The 17,470-nt window shown below is 52.1% G+C and overlaps 1 protein-coding gene across 4 annotated transcripts in view; it reads right to left on the bottom strand.

Annotated features, from left to right (window-relative positions):
* The window catches only part of SFSWAP (splicing factor SWAP), a 67,915-nt gene extending 60,020 nt beyond the window's left edge, over window positions 1-7,895 (bottom strand). For 2 of the 4 annotated variants that reach the window (XM_032309406.1, XM_032309403.1), the window contains exons 1-3: window positions 7,516-7,894; window positions 4,778-4,947; window positions 4,064-4,195 (exon numbers count right to left, since the gene is read on the bottom strand). In XM_032309406.1, the coding sequence (XP_032165297.1) occupies window positions 4,064-4,195; window positions 4,778-4,947; window positions 7,516-7,733 (520 nt within the window). In that variant the 5' untranslated portion in view covers window positions 7,734-7,894. Of the gene's footprint in view, window positions 1-4,063; window positions 4,196-4,777; window positions 7,060-7,515 lie in introns of those variants that run through there. The other 2 variants (XM_032309405.1, XM_032309404.1) reach the window with 2 other exon arrangements.
* Window positions 7,896-17,470: the final 9,575 nt, after the last annotated feature.

Below are 17,470 nucleotides of genomic sequence, written 5' to 3'. Positions count from 1 at the left end.
AACTGCGCGAAGACCTCCTCTGAGTTGTTTCTGCGGGATCCCCGGGGAAACAGCACAGCACAGGTGCCCGACCTCCAGATGGTACGCTGATTTCACCATCAAGCCGTAGGGCCCTTAAGAGTAATGGGCAAGGGGCACCTGGGTGGCTCAGTGGGTTGAGCCGCTGCCTTCGGCTCAGGTCATGATCTCAGGGTCCTGGGATCGAGTCCCGCATCGGGCTCTCTGCTCAGCAGGGAGCCTGCTTCCCTCTCTCTCTACTTGTGATCTCTCTCTGTCGAATAAATAAATAAAATCTTTAAAAAAAAAAAAAAAAAGAGTAACGGGCAAGACTTCTCGACACACGCAAACCACCTCTCTACCATCAATAACCAGACGCCTCTTTCCCATTTCCATCTACAAACAGCTCTATCCACTGTGGCTCACACAGGACACTGCTTGTCAGAGCCTCCGGAATCAGAGGGGACCTGCATATCTCACAATCTCTCAGGGGATCACTACTGAAAGGACATAGTGAAATGTACAAAAACCTAAGAGAAAACTTATCAGAGCTAACATTATAAAGGATTTCATGACACACTTAGGTTTTCCTGCCAAAAAAAAAAAAAAAAAAAAAAATTAAACATGCAATCTTCATCAAAATCAATGTTTCCAGGGCGCCTGGGTGGCTCACTTGGTTAAGCAACTGCCTTCAGCTCAGGTCATGGTCCCGGAGTCCCGGATCGAGTCCCACATCAGGCTCCCAGCTCCATGGGGAGTCTGCTTCTCCCTCTGACCTTCTCTTGCCTCTCATGCTCTCTCTCTCACTGTGTCTCTCTCGCAAATAAATAAATAAATAAACTTAAAACAAAACAAAATAACAACAACAAAAAAAATCAACGTTTCCACCACATGTGGTTTCTTGATGAGATGAACAATTTTGAAGGTTTCCTATCAAATCTAATTCTTCTACGAAGCCAAGGAGGGCTTATGAGCAGGCTTCACTGTACCTAAAAACCTGGGAATTCTAGTCTGATGAGATACAGGCGGATGAACACCGTCCGTCCCGTCTGTTTCTGCTTAGGCAGCCTTCTTCTCCCCTAAGAACTAGAGACACACTCAGACCTGATCGCTTCGTGCGATCAGCAGCCCCGCAGCCCGGCAGCAGGGCCCAAATGGCCCAGTGTGTTTGCAGGACACTGGACACCCTGGTTTGCAAAGCGTCAAGGAGCAACTTCAAATCTCACAGTCTCCCTGAGCCTGGGGCTGCTGCTCCCGGAGTAGCGGAGCCTGAATCAAGAGCTGTGTGGGACACGAGGTTACACGGGGCTGCTCTGTCCTTACATACACCTTAATTTACAGAAAAATGGCTTTAGTAGCACAGAACAACACACAGCCGTTGCAATACTCAGATTCAAATTCAAATCCCCCTTTCTCACAAAAAAGATCTTTGATAATGATAGGAAAAAAACAGGAAAAGGAGAATCTGCCATGCGGGAGGAAGAGGGGATGGTGCACAGACACAAAGCCGCTGCCGCCGGCTTATAGCATGAAGCTTCAAGTGTCCCCAGAATGCCAGCACGACAGAGTAACTTTGAAAATTAAGGAATATTTAGACCTGCTGATGGCACTGAAAAACCCCCAAAACCAAAACCAAAACCAACTATTTTTTTTTTTTTTAAATAATGCAGCACTGAAGTAGAACTTGTCAGTGGTACTGGGCACCAACCTGAATTCTACTGTGTGCAGGTACGCGCGGCTTTTTCCTGCATTAGCATAAGCGAAGCACAAAAGGCCGAGAGGTAAGTTTCACATGGGCCCGACTTTCACTGGAAAAACTGATCAGCAGGGCGCCTGGGTGGCTCTGTCCGCTGAGCGCTGGCTCTTCATTTTGGCTTAGGCCAGATCTCGGCTCCTGGGATCTGGCCCCGAGTTGGGCTCCGCACTTGGCTGGGCTCTGCACTCGGCGAAGTCGGCTCCAGATTCTCCTTCTCCCCGTGCCCCCCCGACCCCGCCCCGCTCAGGCACATGCCCTGTAGTGCTCTCTCTCAAATAAATCTATCTTCAAAAAAATTTAATCAGCATATAAGGCAAAGTCCTGAGGACGACTACAGAAAGGAAAACGAATTATAAAATACTAAAGAGAATTTTATGTTTAAGAGAAAGCATACTGTAACTTCGAGGGCAAACTAAATAACACTGAAATTCTTAAATTTCAGTCATTATAGAGAAGTTGAACTATACTGAGACTATATCCGACACGTGTAAAAGGGGTTGGCAACTTTCGGGACAATGCCGGACGGTAAGCTCACTTCCGGCCACACGCGCCCTGTGGGCCAACTACTCGACTCTGCAGTTGAGACACAGAGGCTGCCCAGACGCTGCGTGAACAAACCAGTGTGGCCGTGACCCCATGGCACTTCTCTGACAAAACCTGCCGGCTGGGGCGATGGTGGCAGTGTGCACAGCTCTAATAGAGAAGGTTAAGAAATTAGTATTATGGATTTTTCCAAAGATTGTCACTTGATCTTGCAAATGACATTTGGCTTTTATAAATTTCCATTTTTCAGGTACAAAGTTATATAGTGCGTATTCCTTCCTTCTGATGAAAAACACTATGTGTTTAAAGCAGACGTAATGCACACGATTTGGAACAAAACGGAATCTACTATCCGGAACTCTAGCAGGGGTAAGTGTGGACAAAGGAGCGAGCGCTTACTTCTGGACCTGTAAGAACATTCCCACTGCGTCCTCACTTCTGAAGCGTGAAATGCCTTAAGGAGGCTTTAACTGATCACAGTCCCCGTGACAGCTGTAAAGTCTTATCACAAGCTCCTCGGACACAGCCACACAGCCGTGACCGCTGCACACAACGCAGAGAGCAGGAGGAGGGGAAGGGCAAAAAGGAAGCACCCATGCAAGACCGCCCTCCGGCGCGTCCACTGAAGGCTGCAGGAGCCCCCAGACGGCCGCACCAGGCTGGGCAGACCATGGTGCATCACGGAGCGGTCGTAACCACTGTAGACCTGTGAGGAGGTTTGCAACTGAAGGAGAAACCAATTAAGTCCCAAACAACCAAGTGTCAGCCCTAAAACGAAAGCCCCGGCTGATGTGATTCTAGTTCGTTATTTTAAACATTCACATAACGTTAAACATTCAAAATGTTAAAGTTCTCCTTCCCTTTAACGTTTTTATCTGTTTATTTTAAGCTCCACACCCAACGTGGAGCTGGAACTCTTGGCCCTGAGATGAAGAGTCACGTGCCCTATGGACAGAGCCAGCCGGTGCCCCCCACAGTTCTCCTTCCGCTTAAAGAGTGTCCTGCACACAGTGACCCAGCCTTACAGTTTCCGGCTCACGTTGTCATTACCGATGTCAGTGTCTGATCGTTGCACAGGGCTGTGACAACGGTGCTCTCAGAGTCTACTGAAGCGACAGGGTATACGTTCCTGCGCTCACAGTCCAGCTACTTTGGGGCATTCTTTTTTAATATCCAAAGTTCCTAGAGTTAAAACAGCAGAGGAGGATTTTAAAGTGTCCCATTTCACATCACTATGACTGCGTACCACCGCACGGGCGCACGTGCTGCGGGTCCTACTGAGTCCAACTGGCAGGGGGGTGGGTCCTCCGGCTCTTCCCCGCTGAGCAGCAAGCGACTCCACAGCCAGCCTTCTGCTGAGCCCGGCTGTCACTTCAGGTGTGGAGGGCACAGGGAACGGGGTTCACTCGAGGGCAGTTACCGCCTACTCTACTCTCTCAACACCCCGAGGGCAAATCACCGGGTCTCATGAGTTAAGGAACAAAGACTCCAGAGTAAGTCATTTCCAGTTACCGGAGTCCAAGCAAAATCTGCGAAAGGCAATGAGGTCTAATGCAGACATGAGCCTGCAATCAGTTTCCACCTCCAAGAACACTTAATTTTCTGGCTTCTTGCTCTGTTCTACTCCGAGAAGGCGTCTGCTAATGGTGCCTGCGTCGCCGTGAGGTGACAAGTACTCAGCGGCCGCACCCGAACCTTGAAGACTTTCCCACTGCGTATGCCGCAGCCGCCAACGCTACGTCACCCGGCGCAGAGTTCTCCCCTCACCTCTCTGTTTAGAAGGTTCCTCCTCCTCCGTGGGCTCGGACGGGTCATAGTAGTCACTACCGTAGGTGAAGCCCACCGCGTTATAGCTCCCATCCTCCGCCAGGGCTTCACTCAATCGCTTGTATTCTTCCTCTTGAATAAAAACGAGAATTTTATTAACAAAAATGGAAACTTACTGAGAAAAATTTTACATATTTCTAAAGTTGTGGCTATCAGTAAAGCATACAACACACTTTTTTCAGCCTCTTTTGGAGGCAAAAATGTTTTTACAAATTCACACCTCACATCTATTAATATGTACTTTTGCCAGTACACGTTTACCACAGATAGCAGAATACACGTCTTTTGTGGAAAATTTCTTCCTGCTGAGAAATTTGGGGATTAAGAACTGTATTAAAGATTGTTAAGGCAAAGACAAGAACATCAATTTTAGTTTATACGATACTGTTAAAGAAGAACAGTTAAAGAGTTTGGTTTTTGTTTTTTCAAATCCCAGTCTGCCCTCAAAAGCTGGGAAAATTCTTTGTGGCTCTCTATATATAAACTATCCTGAGGTCCTCTCAGAACGCAAAGACTCCTGTTTTTCCAATCCACTGGGTACTGTCAAGATAATATCAGAAAGAGTGAGTATAAAAAAATGAATGGGAGTAAATTTTAAATACTTAAAAAATTTTAAAAAGTTTGTTGCTTAAGTAAGTTTTTCTTGAGCAGTACCTTGCCTTGCCTCCTCCTCAAGCAAGTCCGTATGCAAGGCTAAATACCTCTCCTCATCACACAGGGCATCTATTCGTGCCTCCTCTTCAGAGAGCTGGTAATCGCGGTTCCACGTGGAATACTCAGCATCGTACTCAGAAAGGTCATGCAGGTGACCGCGCCCATCATATCTGTAATATGAACACGCTGGTCACTGGGAAGAAGTTAACGTCTAGGTTGGTTCGTGTGGGATGTTTCACATATATACTTACCAATGAAAACAAAGAAATAAAAATATTAAAACAAACATAAAAAAATCTTGTCGGATTTATATTTAATTTGGCTAGTCACATCTCACCTACTTTTAAAACTCAAGTTATCTTAACAAAGTCTAAATTCCTTTGTATAGTATGATAAGGCTTATAATTAAAGGTAAACAATCCTTTAACAGCATAAATGGTGCCCACTTCACTGGCAGTGCTTACCGTTTATGATTTGGTCAACCATTCAATGCCATTTGCAAAAAAATAAAAACTAGAAATTTTTTTTTCTGAGAAGTCAAATATCATAGCTTACATTCACACAAACCGAATACATAAATACCTATCCGTAAGAACCCAACGGTCGAAATTTCCTCGCTTCTTTCTGCTAGTCCCGAACTCTCAGGAGAGATCTTCACCAAAGAAACTTGCGTCCATTGGAGGTAAAATCTTGGCTAGGCTCGCCCCCTAGCCACTTGGCTGAGGAAATAAGTGCTGGGTTACGTGATAGAGAGACACACATACATAGGAACAGTGACATATACGTGCAGTTTAAGGAGGTTCACTGGAAACAGAGCAAAACTATTAGCAGGTGCAATATAAATATCTTCTTCTAAACTTTACACCCCCAGGGAATCACATACGTTAAGACGCATCCATGTTTATGTACATGGACCAACAGGCACTGTCGCCAAATTAGGAATAAGAAGGGCATTTTTAGTTATGCTTTTAACATAAAGATTCAGGGAAGCTGCTGTTGATGTGCAGTATCAGATAATAAACGAGTGAGTTAGAAACACTCAGATTTAGGCTTGCAAAAACAAACATAGAGAGACAAACAAAAGTCTGCCTGATTTTTTAATGCTGACTTTTGTAATGCGGACCAAAAAGTATTAAAAAAAAAAACATTTACAAGAAAAAAAGGCCAAAATTCCAGAGTAGCCAAGTTATTGCACTTTATTAAATTTCAAAATTATTTTTACTTTGCTGTAAACCTCCTTAACTTACAAATGTAGATCATTATTTGAAAATATTATACATGTACATGTGTAGCGTTTGCTCCCCATTAGTTTTGGAAGACCTCACTCCAATCATGTACAGAATGATACCGAAAACTGCGTAAGGAGCTCAGACTTCATTGCTTACCAAGCTTTAATAATAAATATCACAAGTAACACTTTGTAACACTTTGGAAAAGCAGCTGCCTGACAACTCAGGCAACACTGATCACAGAAACTAAGGTTTAAAGGCACAGCATGTTTGAGCAGAGCATGGAGCATCAGGTCCAGACCTGCTCCGGCAACCCTCCCTTCCAGAGTCACTGTTGTCTAGATCTAACTCCAAACGGCAATGTCGGGGATGGAAAAAGGCCTATTTGGTCATGAATGTGTCCATTCTGGCCAGCTCACAGGTCATCCCTACAGTCATGTCCCAGGGCTTTGCAGAATCCAGCTTTAATCAAACGACGGGCTTCCTTCACTCGGAGACACTATTCCACAGTTAAATGGCTGGTCATCGTTAGCTTTTCAGTCCGGGCCCCAGACGTAGAGTTGCCAAACCGGCAAAAAACCCAACCAACAAGCCAAAACTCCAAGGAGGAGAGGGAAAGTGGGACTGAAAATATGGGGCGGGGGGGCGGGGAGCAAACAACCTACACCATGTAATGCCATCCTTTTCAAACCAAACATCTTTAGAAATCCCCAGTCCCGGGACTCCTCTGCCCAAAGGGGCTAAACATCCTCCGGGGCGATTACCTAAAGCGGGTTTGATTTGAAAAGAAACACATCTGCGTCCCGGTTCCACCCTTGGGTTTTAAGAGACCGTGAAACCAGCCCTAAGAACACTACCTCTAACAACAAAGCCAGCGTCTGCCCAAGTCAACCGGCTTCCAACTGACTGGCACCTTCACCCTCGCTCTGAACCAAGTCAGCTCCGCCAGACTGTCCCAGTGGGGAGGAGGGGCCGGCGGAGTCAAATGTCATGCCGGCAAAATGCCGGCGCTCCACAAGGAGGGCGCAGGCGGCACACGAGGTTCAAGCCTAACTCTCGGGATCCAAAAGGTTTTCTAACCGCGCGGCCTCGGCGTGCGCATCTCGGGGTTGCCCTGCCACCACACCGAGCTGCGGGAGCGCCGCGAGCAGGGAGGCAGCGCACGACCCCCACGAGAACGCCGGCCGGGGGAGGCCGGCGCACGGGCCGCGTCCACCGCGCGGAGTGGCCAACCGGAGCCAGCGACTGGGGTGAGGGTCGCCAGGGGCTGCAGGAGCAGAGACGATCCCTCCGGCGACACACGCGGCGCGCAACTCCAGCCAGTGTCTTAGGGCAGGTTTCACCGTCCCCCTCCCTCCAAAACCTGGGGGACGTAAGAACAGAGGAGGGGCCCCCAGATCCCCGCTGGCTCCACAAAGCCCCTTTTTCGTCCTGGCCATCAAGTCAACATCAGACGAAATCAAGCGGGCGAGGGAAGGGGAGGACCGGCGGGTGCGGGGAGGAACCGACCTGTCGATGAGGATCTTGTGGTCCCCCATCCAGGGGATGAGGTGCTGTCCCTGCTCCTGGGCCAGCGCCCGCTCGTCATCCCGGAACAGCTTGCAGGCATAGCCGAAGACCAGCAGCTCCACTCGGTTCCCCCCACCGCCGGCGCCGCCGGGTCCGGCCTCCTCCTTCGCGCCGCTTTTCCTCTCGGTTTTGGCACGGCCTCCGCTCGCGCCGTACATGACAGCGTCTCCGGCGTCCAGGCTGGTCCTCTTCTGCGCCGCGCGGATGTCCCCAATGCCTCCGCCTGGCCTACCCCCTCAGTCAAAAGCGCCGCATCCCGGCCCCAAACTCGACACCGCCGCCATAGCGGGCAACAAAATGGAGGAAGCGCCACTTCCGGCGAGGGCAGCCCTACTTCCGGCGAGCAGATTCCGCAGATTCGCTACTCCTCGGAGCCGTTCGAGGCGCCAGGAAGTGTTTCGGTTCTAGCCTTTTGCACTCGGAGGCGTCGCCACGGCAGGAGCTGATGTGATCAAAGGATAGCGCGTGTGTGGCGTTCGTTTTCTCAGACCGTTGTCCAGAGCAGTGGCGAAAGCGCGGCGCCGGATTACGCGCTACCCGCACCGGGCCTGCCGGGCGCGGCGCGGAAGGAGGGCGGGGGCTGCGCAGGCCCAGTGCGCGGCTCTCTGGGGCGGCCCCTCCCTGCGCCGGGGCGAGGTCTCCTGGTACCCGCTGCTGGAGCCTGGGTTGGGGCCGAGGGCTGGGCCCTGGGGGACCGGGAGATTCTGGGGCCGGGGAGCTCTCGGGCTGGAGGGCTGGGGGCCCAGGGGCGGAGGGGCCGAGGGGCAGGAAGCTCGGGGAGCGCTGGGGCTGGGGGACCGTGGAGCTCTGAAGGTAGAGGCTGGGGCTGGGGGAGCCCGGGGAGCTCTGAAGGTAGAGGCTGCGGGGGAGCGGGGAGCCCTGAGGCCAAGGGCATGGGGGCCAGGGAGCTCCGAGACTGGGGGCTGGGGGGTCGGGGAGCTCTGAGCCTGGGGGCTGGGGTTCAGGGGACGGGGAGTTCTGAGGCTAGAGGCTGGGGGCTGGCAGGGGAGCTTTGAGGTTGGGGGTTTGAAGGCCGGGGAGCTCTGAGGCTATTTGCTGGGGGACCAGGGAGCTCTGAGGCTGGGGGCTGGGGAGACCCGGGGTTGGGGGCAAGGCCCTGCCCTGTCCAGGGCAGTCACTCCAGGTTTCTGAGGCCCTGGTAACTTCTGGGTCCTGGCGATCGGGACCCTTATCCCGTCCATCTGGGAATGTTCCCGTGGCAGAAACTGAAGGGCTTACTTAGCAAGCCATGAAGGCCCTCCCGGTATCCCGGCTTCAGGGTCTGGGGACTCATGTGGGGAAAAAGTAGTCGAGATTGGTACAGAGGGCCTGGTTCTGGGAGACCAGCCACCTGGATGTGGAGTGACTGCCTCTCGAGTGCGCTCCTCCTGGGCCTGGGTTTTCCCACCTGTGTGTTCTGAAGGAGAGTGGCACCTTCCAGTCCAGTCTAGACCTTCAGGGCAGACTGCCCAGCGGCTGGAGTGCAGAAGCACTTCTCGGGGCCCCGAGCACTGTCCGAGCTGTGCCTCAACTGGCAGTGAAGTAGATGTTCTTTCCGCCAGCCCACATCTCTTGTCCGTGAAATACAGCTCTTTCTGCTCATAAGGTTGAGATAAGGTAATGCGTATAAACGGTAATAGGGTTTTTAAAAATTGAGCCACGAGCAGTTTCTACCTCAGGCCTTTGCTCTTGTGATTTCTTTGGCTGTGTCACTCTTCTGGCTTTGTCTGGGCCAGGCTTCCCATCCGGGTCCCAACTCTGTCCCCTTTTCAGCCTGGCTGTAGGTGTGCACACTAAGAATTTCCTGCACTGGTCCTCCCTTCTTCGGGCTGATCTGCCCTTGGAGCACCAACCGCCGTCTCACATTACATCCTACATATAGCTCCCCCCAGTATTGGCCCCAGGAGAGCAGGAGTCTTGTGGGTTCTGCTGAGCATCCCCAGTTCCTGGGCTAGGGCCTGGCACACAGTTGGCCAAGCATGGATTTCTATCTGTGGAATGAACATGACAGAGCCATGGTCCTGTCTGGCTCTTCAAGGCTGCCTTGCTACCACCGAGGGGGCCTATCATAGCTTTCTCAGTTTTGCTACCACCGAGGGGGCATATCGTAGCTTTCTCAGTTGCTCGGTAAGTCCCACTGGATGCCCTAGGCGCCTGCAGGTCTGGTGGGATGCTGGCTCTGCTTCGAGCTTTTCCTGGAGTTTAGGGAGCTGGGTGAGGCCCAACGCTCCCAGCCAAAGTTCTATGGTCCTTTGACCTGTAGGGATTCTGGAAGCCTTCAGACCCTGTGCAGATAGCTTTTCCAGCCTGGCATGGGATTTTGAAGACCTGGGTTGCACTCCTAACCCTGATTTCAGTTCCACTGGAATTTTGAGTTCCGTTCTTTCTGAGCCTCTCTTCTCTGTAAAGAGGGGACAGGACAGGACTCTGTCCTTTGGAAAGCTGCTGGAGGTCTTAGCGCTGATAGCCGGGGATGTCCATTTTGACCCAAGTGTGTTTTCAAACAAAAGCGCTGAAGCATGTGTGTGTTGGGGGACGTAGGAGGTTAGCTGTTGAACCGGTTCAGTGGGGTTTGAACTGTGGGCCGCAGTCCGTTGCTGCCTATGGAATCCATTTAGAGGCTCGTAACCAGCATGAAAACATGAAGAAAAAGTCCCTACGTTGGTTCTCTGCATTTCCAAGTGAATCTTAGAATTAGCTTGCCCAGTTCTTCCCAGAAGCCTCCACGTGTTGCTGCTGGGACTGCCCGGGGAGGGCTGACACCTTGATGTTTGCTCCTGCAATCTACTAGGCATGCATCTGTTGAAAGTTCTGTCAGTGTTTACTCTGCAAACCTGCGATCCCTTTTAAGTCCCACTTGCAAATAGCTTGTTGCAGAGAAGACGGTCTTAAAACACTGAGTGTGTGTTTGGCTGCCTTGTCCAGCTTCATTTTTTCTTACTCTTTATCTGTAGCTTGGTTTGGATTCCTGAGCTGGACAATCATATGGTCTGTGACTGATGCCCACTTTGCTTCTTCCCGGCCCCACCCTCTCTTTGCCGTCCAGTCATTCCTCCATTCTCTCTCTACCCACCCCACCTTGTAGCATGAGCGCCTCTGCTCTGACGGAGGACACATGGACATTGTGCACATGCTCAGTTGTTCCTGATCTCAGTGTGAAGGTTTTACCACCTCTACTGTTGAGTGTGGCTCAGGGTCGGGGTTGTTGGAGACCACCCTTTATCAGAAGAACATTCCCTTGTATTCCTAGTTCATTAGGTTGTGTGTGTGTGTGTGTATTTTAATGAAAGATGGTAGAATTTTATCAAATGCCCTTTTTGCAGTGAGATGATTATTTGATTTTTCTCTTTCAATCTAATAAGTGAATTACATTGATTTTCTTTGTTTTTTAAAAAAGATTTTATTTACTTATTTATTTGACAGACAGAGATCACAAGTAGGCAGAGAGGCAGTTAGAGAGAAGAGGAAGCAGGCTCCCTGCAGAGCAGAGAGCCCAATGTGGGGCCCGATCCCAGGACCCCGAGACCATGACCTGAGCCGAAGGCAGAGGCCCAACCCATTGAGCCACCCGGGCGCCCTGCATTGATTTTCTGATGTTAAAGTAACCCTGAGTTTTCCAAATCATCTCAACTTGGTCATGATATTTTATTCTATATATACATTGCTGGGTTTGATTTGCCAATGTTTTGTTTAGGACTTTTTGTTGTTGAGAGGGGAGAACACCTACAGTTGACAAGTGCAGAATATGTAAGGAGCTTGTATGAATCAGTAAGAAAAATAATTAAAAAATGGGTGAGGGCACCTGGGTGGCTCAGTTTGTTAAGCAGCCGAGTCCTGGTTTCAGCTCAGGTCATGATTTCAGGGTCGTGAGATCGAGCCCTGCACTGGGCTCCACGCTCGGCGGGGCATCTCCTTGAGATGCCGTCTCTCCCTCTGCCTCCTGCGCACTGGTGCATGCAGTGTTTCTCTAAATAATAATAATAATAATGGTGAAAGATTAACAGGCTTTTCTAAAAAGGACACGTAAATGACAATAGACACATGGAAAGGAACTTAATCTCTGTCAGGGAAATGCAAGTGGGGTACTGTTTGGACCCCAGAAATGTAAGCCCCAGCGTGAGTAAGCGTGCGTAGGGGCGGGCGGCAGTGCGCACCTTCATCTGCCCCTCGCGGGTGTAAGTGGATAAAACCTCTGTTTGGTTTATTCAATTTTTATTCTGTTTATTTGTTTCCTTAGTTTGTTTATTGCTGCAGCCACAGCAGGAGACCTGGACACAGATGTTTCTGGTGCCGTTCATTGAGTGGCCACACACTGGGAAGAGCCCGTGTCCATCAGGAGTAGAAGGGATGAGTAAATTGGGGGGTGTGGAGGTACGTGATGGGATATAACGCAGGGAGACGGGCTGCCGCTGTCGGCAAGAGCGTTGGTGGGCCCTGCAAACGATTTTGAACGAAGGAGGCAAGATAGAAAAGTGCAGACCGTGTTGGGAGTACATGCACGATTCCATGCATAAAAGGCAAACAGGCGGAATCCCCCTGTAGTGTTTAGGGGTGTGTATGTGGCTGGTGAGGTTAAAAAGAAGCAAAGTGGAGTTACAGGCGTTACAGCGGGGGAGGGCAGGCAGACGGTCACCCTAGGATGCCTGGTCACCCCGAGATGCCCGTTTGCATTGCCGAGCTGGGGGAGGGTCACTGTGTGGGTGATCAAAACTGTCAAGTGCCGTTTTCTCTAACGCCTTTAAAAAGGAAAAAGGACATCCCGGCTGTAAGTTGTTACTACTTTCTATATTTTAATCTCAGCTGCACCCACGCACACACAACCGTACTTCTTACGGGGGCTTGCTGTAAACACTTGGAAGCTGCTTGTGTTCTCTGGAAGGCGCCTTTCTGTTCTGTGATGGGGCGTTGTCGCTAGCTTATGTGAGCTTCGTTCGCACAGGGGAGTGCGGGTCGGGGACGCAGCCGGCGTCTCACAGGGAGGGTGGGTTTGGGGCAGGACGGCAGCTCCTTCCCCCCTGCGGAGGTTCCTCATCTGTGGGACTAAGAACCTAGCGGGCCGGGGGTCCCCCGCCCCGCATGCTAACTAGTCACAGCTGGTCTGAGGGAGGCAGAGGGAATGCCTGTCCTAAGATCACACACGGTGACAGGCAGAGGCTGGAAGTCAACAGTCACAGGAAATGGGTCCATATGTCTAGATTTTCGTGACAGTCCATTGTCTTGCATTTACGCTCTGTTCAGCTGAGTGGGATCTGATCTCTATACACGTGGAAGGGCTCCTGTGAGGAAGGCAGTAAGTCAGAGTGATGGGCCCTGGGTCCCAGTTTGGGTTCAGGGTGATGAAAAGCGAACCAGTCATGCCACCTTGCCCGCATACCCACTGGGTGTCAGAAAACACGGATTTGTATCCCAATGGCAACAAAAATCCATGACCCCTCCTTGGTTGGGAATTTTGTTCCGTGACAAATGACACGGCGGCCTCCAGGAGCCGGATGGAGCGGAGAGCGGTGTTTCTAGCGAGGTGCTTTGTCTTCTTGAATAAAAGGAAGACTCTCTTGCTAACAGAGAATGGGTGCCGGGAGGCCCAGCCAGCCCCAGCAGCTGCGTTTTACATTATTCCCGCTCAATGTGTAATCAAGTGGGAGGGGGAGCACGTAAACATGTAATTACTGCAGAGGGGCGTCCGGTCTGTGAATCTGCAAGCGCTTGGCTGGAAAACAGGAGCGCGTGTCGCCGAGCGCTTCGTCAGTCAGGTTTCGGTCTGGAAAACAGGCGGTTCCACGGAGGGAAGTTAGTGAGCACATAGTAGAGTCCCAGGGAGAGCTGCACACAGCTGGGCCGGGCAGCCCCAAGCCCCCGCCACGCTCCGAGGGAGGAATAGGTCAGCAGTGACCCCCACTGGAGCCCAGACGGGGCCCCTGCGGGAGCTGGAGGCAGGAACTGAGGAAGAAACCGCATCTGATGATGGAGAAAGCCCACGGCCTGCCCGCCTCCTCCTGCCCTCCGACAGCCGCGCGGTGCCACCATCGGCTGGAGCCTGGCGGAAGCGGGGGCTGAGCCCCCTGGAACACTGGGCCCGAGGCAGTGGTTGACGAGAGGACTGGTGGCTGCCTCACCCCGGAGTACCTATGTCACCCACTCAGTCCCCACGAGGCTGTGCTACAAAGAAGGCAGTGGGCCTTGGGGGGAGTCGTGTGTGCCGAGCCTCAGGTCCCCAAACCAGGACAATGACAGTTTCAGACCTCCCAGAAATGGACTCTTCAGCCGGTCCATCAGGACTGCCTGGTCAGCGCTGGTTGGGTCCTGTTAGACCCCTGCCTTCCCCCGAAAGGGAGTAACGTCGCCATAACCAGACCGCTTTTATTTTTGTTTATTATTATTTTAAGAAATTTATTTTGGAGAGAGAGAGAGAATCCCAAGCCGACTCAGCCTGGAGCACAGAGCCCTGCGTGGGGCTCGATCCCGTGACCCTGAGATCATGACCTGAGCGGAAGCCGAGAGTGGACGCTTTACTGGCTGGGACTCCTGGGTGCCCAAGAAACCACTGATCTGTGTGCCCGCTCCCTCTGCCTGTGAAAGTCGCTCAGCGACTCGGAGCTCCTGTCTCTGCTGGCCGGGTGCCGCCCGAGTCTCAAACCCTTGAATCAAGTCAGAAAGACCTTTAGGGTTTGGCGAGTTGAATTTTGTTTTCTCACAGCCTCTTCCTGAAGAAGGCGCCGTGCAGAGCTCGTGGCCCGTCCAAGGCTGCATCCAGACAGGCAGGAACCTCCCGGAGCCTGCGCTCCTGCCCTCGGTGGAGGCGGCGCTCTGTGCCGGCCGCGAGGCGCTCACAGCCCCTGTCGCTGAGAGGCTGGGAGCTGGGAGCGCACATCTGAAACGCCTGCGCAGCTGGGACACAGCAGAGGGAGGGTTTTCTTAGGATGTTTTCTTTTTTTTAATTATTTTTTTAAAAGATTTTTATTTATTTATTGAGAGAAAGGCAGTGAGAGAGAGCATGAGCGAGGAGAAGGTCAGAGAGCGAAGCAGACTCCCCATGGAGCTGGGAGCCCGATGCGGGACTCGATCCCGGGACTCCGGGACCATGACCTGAGCCGAAGGCAGTCGTCCAACCAACTGAGCCACCCAGGCGTCCCAAGATGTTTTCTCATTCAGTCTCTGTCCGCCCAGCTCTGTCATCGTGTCCGTGATAGCCAGCGTCTCGGGTGCCGTGTAACCCAGACTCGTCTCCTTTAAGCTGGTGTGTTTTTGGTTTTGTTTTTAAGAATTTTTTTTATTTGACAGAAACAGCGAGAGAGGGAACACAAGCAGGGGGAGTGGGAGAGGGAGAAGCAGACTCCCCAAGAAGTAGGGAGCCCAATGTGGAGCTCCATCCCAGAACCCTGGAGTCATGACCTGAGCCGAAGGCAGGGGCTTAACTGACTGAGCCACGCAGACGCCCCTCAAGCCGACGTTGTAACCCGAGTCTGAAGATGAAGCCGGGTTGTGCCGAAGACGGTAGCCTGTGCGTCGGCTGGGGAGGTTTGATGGTAAAGACCACATGCTCCGCCCTTAGTGACCATTTCTCTGTCTTCCCACCGTGTCATTTCCAGAAGCTTCGAAAGCTCAGGGAAGAAAAAAGCACTCTTTCAAAACGAGGGCAGTAACAACACACCGAACTCCAAATGCACAGATCTACCGCCCACCCCGGCCCGTGCTGTTTGCTAGGCTCAGAAACCGCCACAGGACAACCCCCCCCCCCAAATAAGCAGCCCCGTCTGACCCCCCTGCTCTGGCCCATGTCATCCCCAATCAGTCCCTTTGGTGTGAGAGTCTCCGGGCCGTCGTGGGGCAGCCCTTTGGGAAGCATCTTTGCTCCCGCTGGGGCATGTGCTCAGCTCCGAGGCGGGCCAGCCTCGTGCAGCTCTGCCGTGTCACGCCCCAGGCTTCGGTCACCTTAATTTACCGATCGCACCGATTCGCTGACTAGATAGGAGACTGTGTTTTACTCCTCACCAAATTCTTCCCGGTCGTACTTTAACTCACTGGTTGGGTCAGACATTCCCTGGGCCTGGGGTGCCCCGGAGGCCTTCAGAAACAGAAGTGTGGTTACCTTCGTGTGGTCCGTGGATCCCTGATCGTGGCTGTCGCGTGTCTTCCATTGCCTTGAACTCCGGCCAAGTTGTTCCGTTAGACACGGAGGGCAGCAGCCTATGCACGTGCACCGTGAAGAGGCCTCAGATGGCTGAGGGGCTTTGCAGGGGTGATGAAGTTGAAGGTCTAGAGATGGGGAGCCTGGATTATCGGGGGGACGTGCAATGTGATTGCTGGGGTCTTTATAACCAGGAGGTGGCCATGGGCACATCGGGGGAGCAGACCACGGGAAAATGCAAGCAGGCTGGGCGCTGTGGCAACCTCTAGAAGGGAGCGGCAGAAAGCATTCCGCTCCCCTCCAAGGCTCCCACAGAACCAGCCCCACCCGCACCTGGATTGGAGCCCGTTGAAGGCTCATTCTGGACTTCCCGTCTCCAGAACTACAAGATGATAAATTTGTGTTGCATTAAAGCCACTGAATATGTGGTTGTTCGTTACAGCAGCCTCAGGAAATCAATGCATATGGTGGTAGCCCCATATGTAACTGTTCGAGGAACCGCCAAAGTCTTGCACAAATGCTGTACTACATGCATGCCTACAGCCCGCGGTGTGGTCCGTCCTGTCTGTCTGAGCCATTTTAGCAGGCGTGAACCCCTGTGGTTTGGATTTGTACTTCCCTAGTGACTAATGAGGTTGAGCATCTATTTTTTAAAAAATTTTATTTACTTGAGAACAGGAGAGCGAGTGAGTAGGGGGAGGGACAGACGGAGAAGCAGACTCCCCGCTGAGCAGAGAGCAGACATGGGGCTCAAGTTGGGACCCTGGGATCGTGACCTGAGTCGAAGGCAGACGCTTCACCAACCGGCCCCTGAACATCTTCCCATGTACTTGTCAGCCATGTAGGTCTATTCTCTGGTGAAGTATCCCCTCAAATCTCTTAAAAATTACAGTGTTTTTCCATATATCAGGATATACTGATTGGCTTCCTTCTTGAAATGAACTAGTCCCCTGTTTTGTGTCACAGTAGCTGAGTTTTGCCTGTCGTTACACTGTAGATAAACGGGATGCTGTAGCATCTGGTGTCTTGGTCCTGATAACGTCTGCGAGTCATTCCTATGGGTTCTTCTCCGGGCTCTTCTGTCTCACTGCTGGGTAGCATCCGGTCGCGGTAACAGCATCATTCATTTATCCGCTGTGCTGTTTCCGGGCATCGGAGCGGTGTGCATTTGGGGGGTCTTACAGACAGCACTGCTGTGAGCCTGCTCATGCCTGCCTTTCGGGGAGCAGTTCCCCTGGCATTTTCCCACGGCGGGGATTGGACCAGGGGGTTCTGTCATCGGGCATTTCCCAGGTGACCCTGTTTCCTATCAGGGCAGCCACCACAGTCATCCTCTAGTCGCTGTGGCACAGGCGAGTGTCGAGGTTGGAAACCTGGACGGGGGATGGGGTGAGACCGAGGGTCCGCCGGCGTGCAGATGACTCTGCGAACATCTGCTCGGGGCTCTGCTCCGCACCACCACAGAAAGCACGTGGCCTCAGCTGTGGCTGGGAATTTATTTAGAGCCACGACCATTTCCCTGGGGGGTTGGGGGGGGGACTCCGTCTGTAACTGGTAGCACTGAGGCGTTCCCGCTGTTGCCAGGTTACCTTTGCTCTCTGTCAAGTGAACCTGCAAAGGACCAGGTGGCAATGGTGGCCTCAAAGGGCTCTTTCAGGGACATCTTCAGCCGAGCCCACACCACAGCCAAACCTCTTCTCCAGATCAGGGACGGAAGCAAAGCAGTGACACGCTGTCTTTCCCCGACACACTGAGCCCAACACTTCATGA

This window comes from Mustela erminea, chromosome 13 (genome assembly GCF_009829155.1).
Source record: "Mustela erminea isolate mMusErm1 chromosome 13, mMusErm1.Pri, whole genome shotgun sequence".
Classification (NCBI taxonomy): Eukaryota; Metazoa; Chordata; class Mammalia; order Carnivora; family Mustelidae; genus Mustela; species Mustela erminea.
The sequence above is the reverse complement of the archived record's forward strand: the minus strand, read 5'-3'. Positions and strand labels throughout refer to the sequence as shown.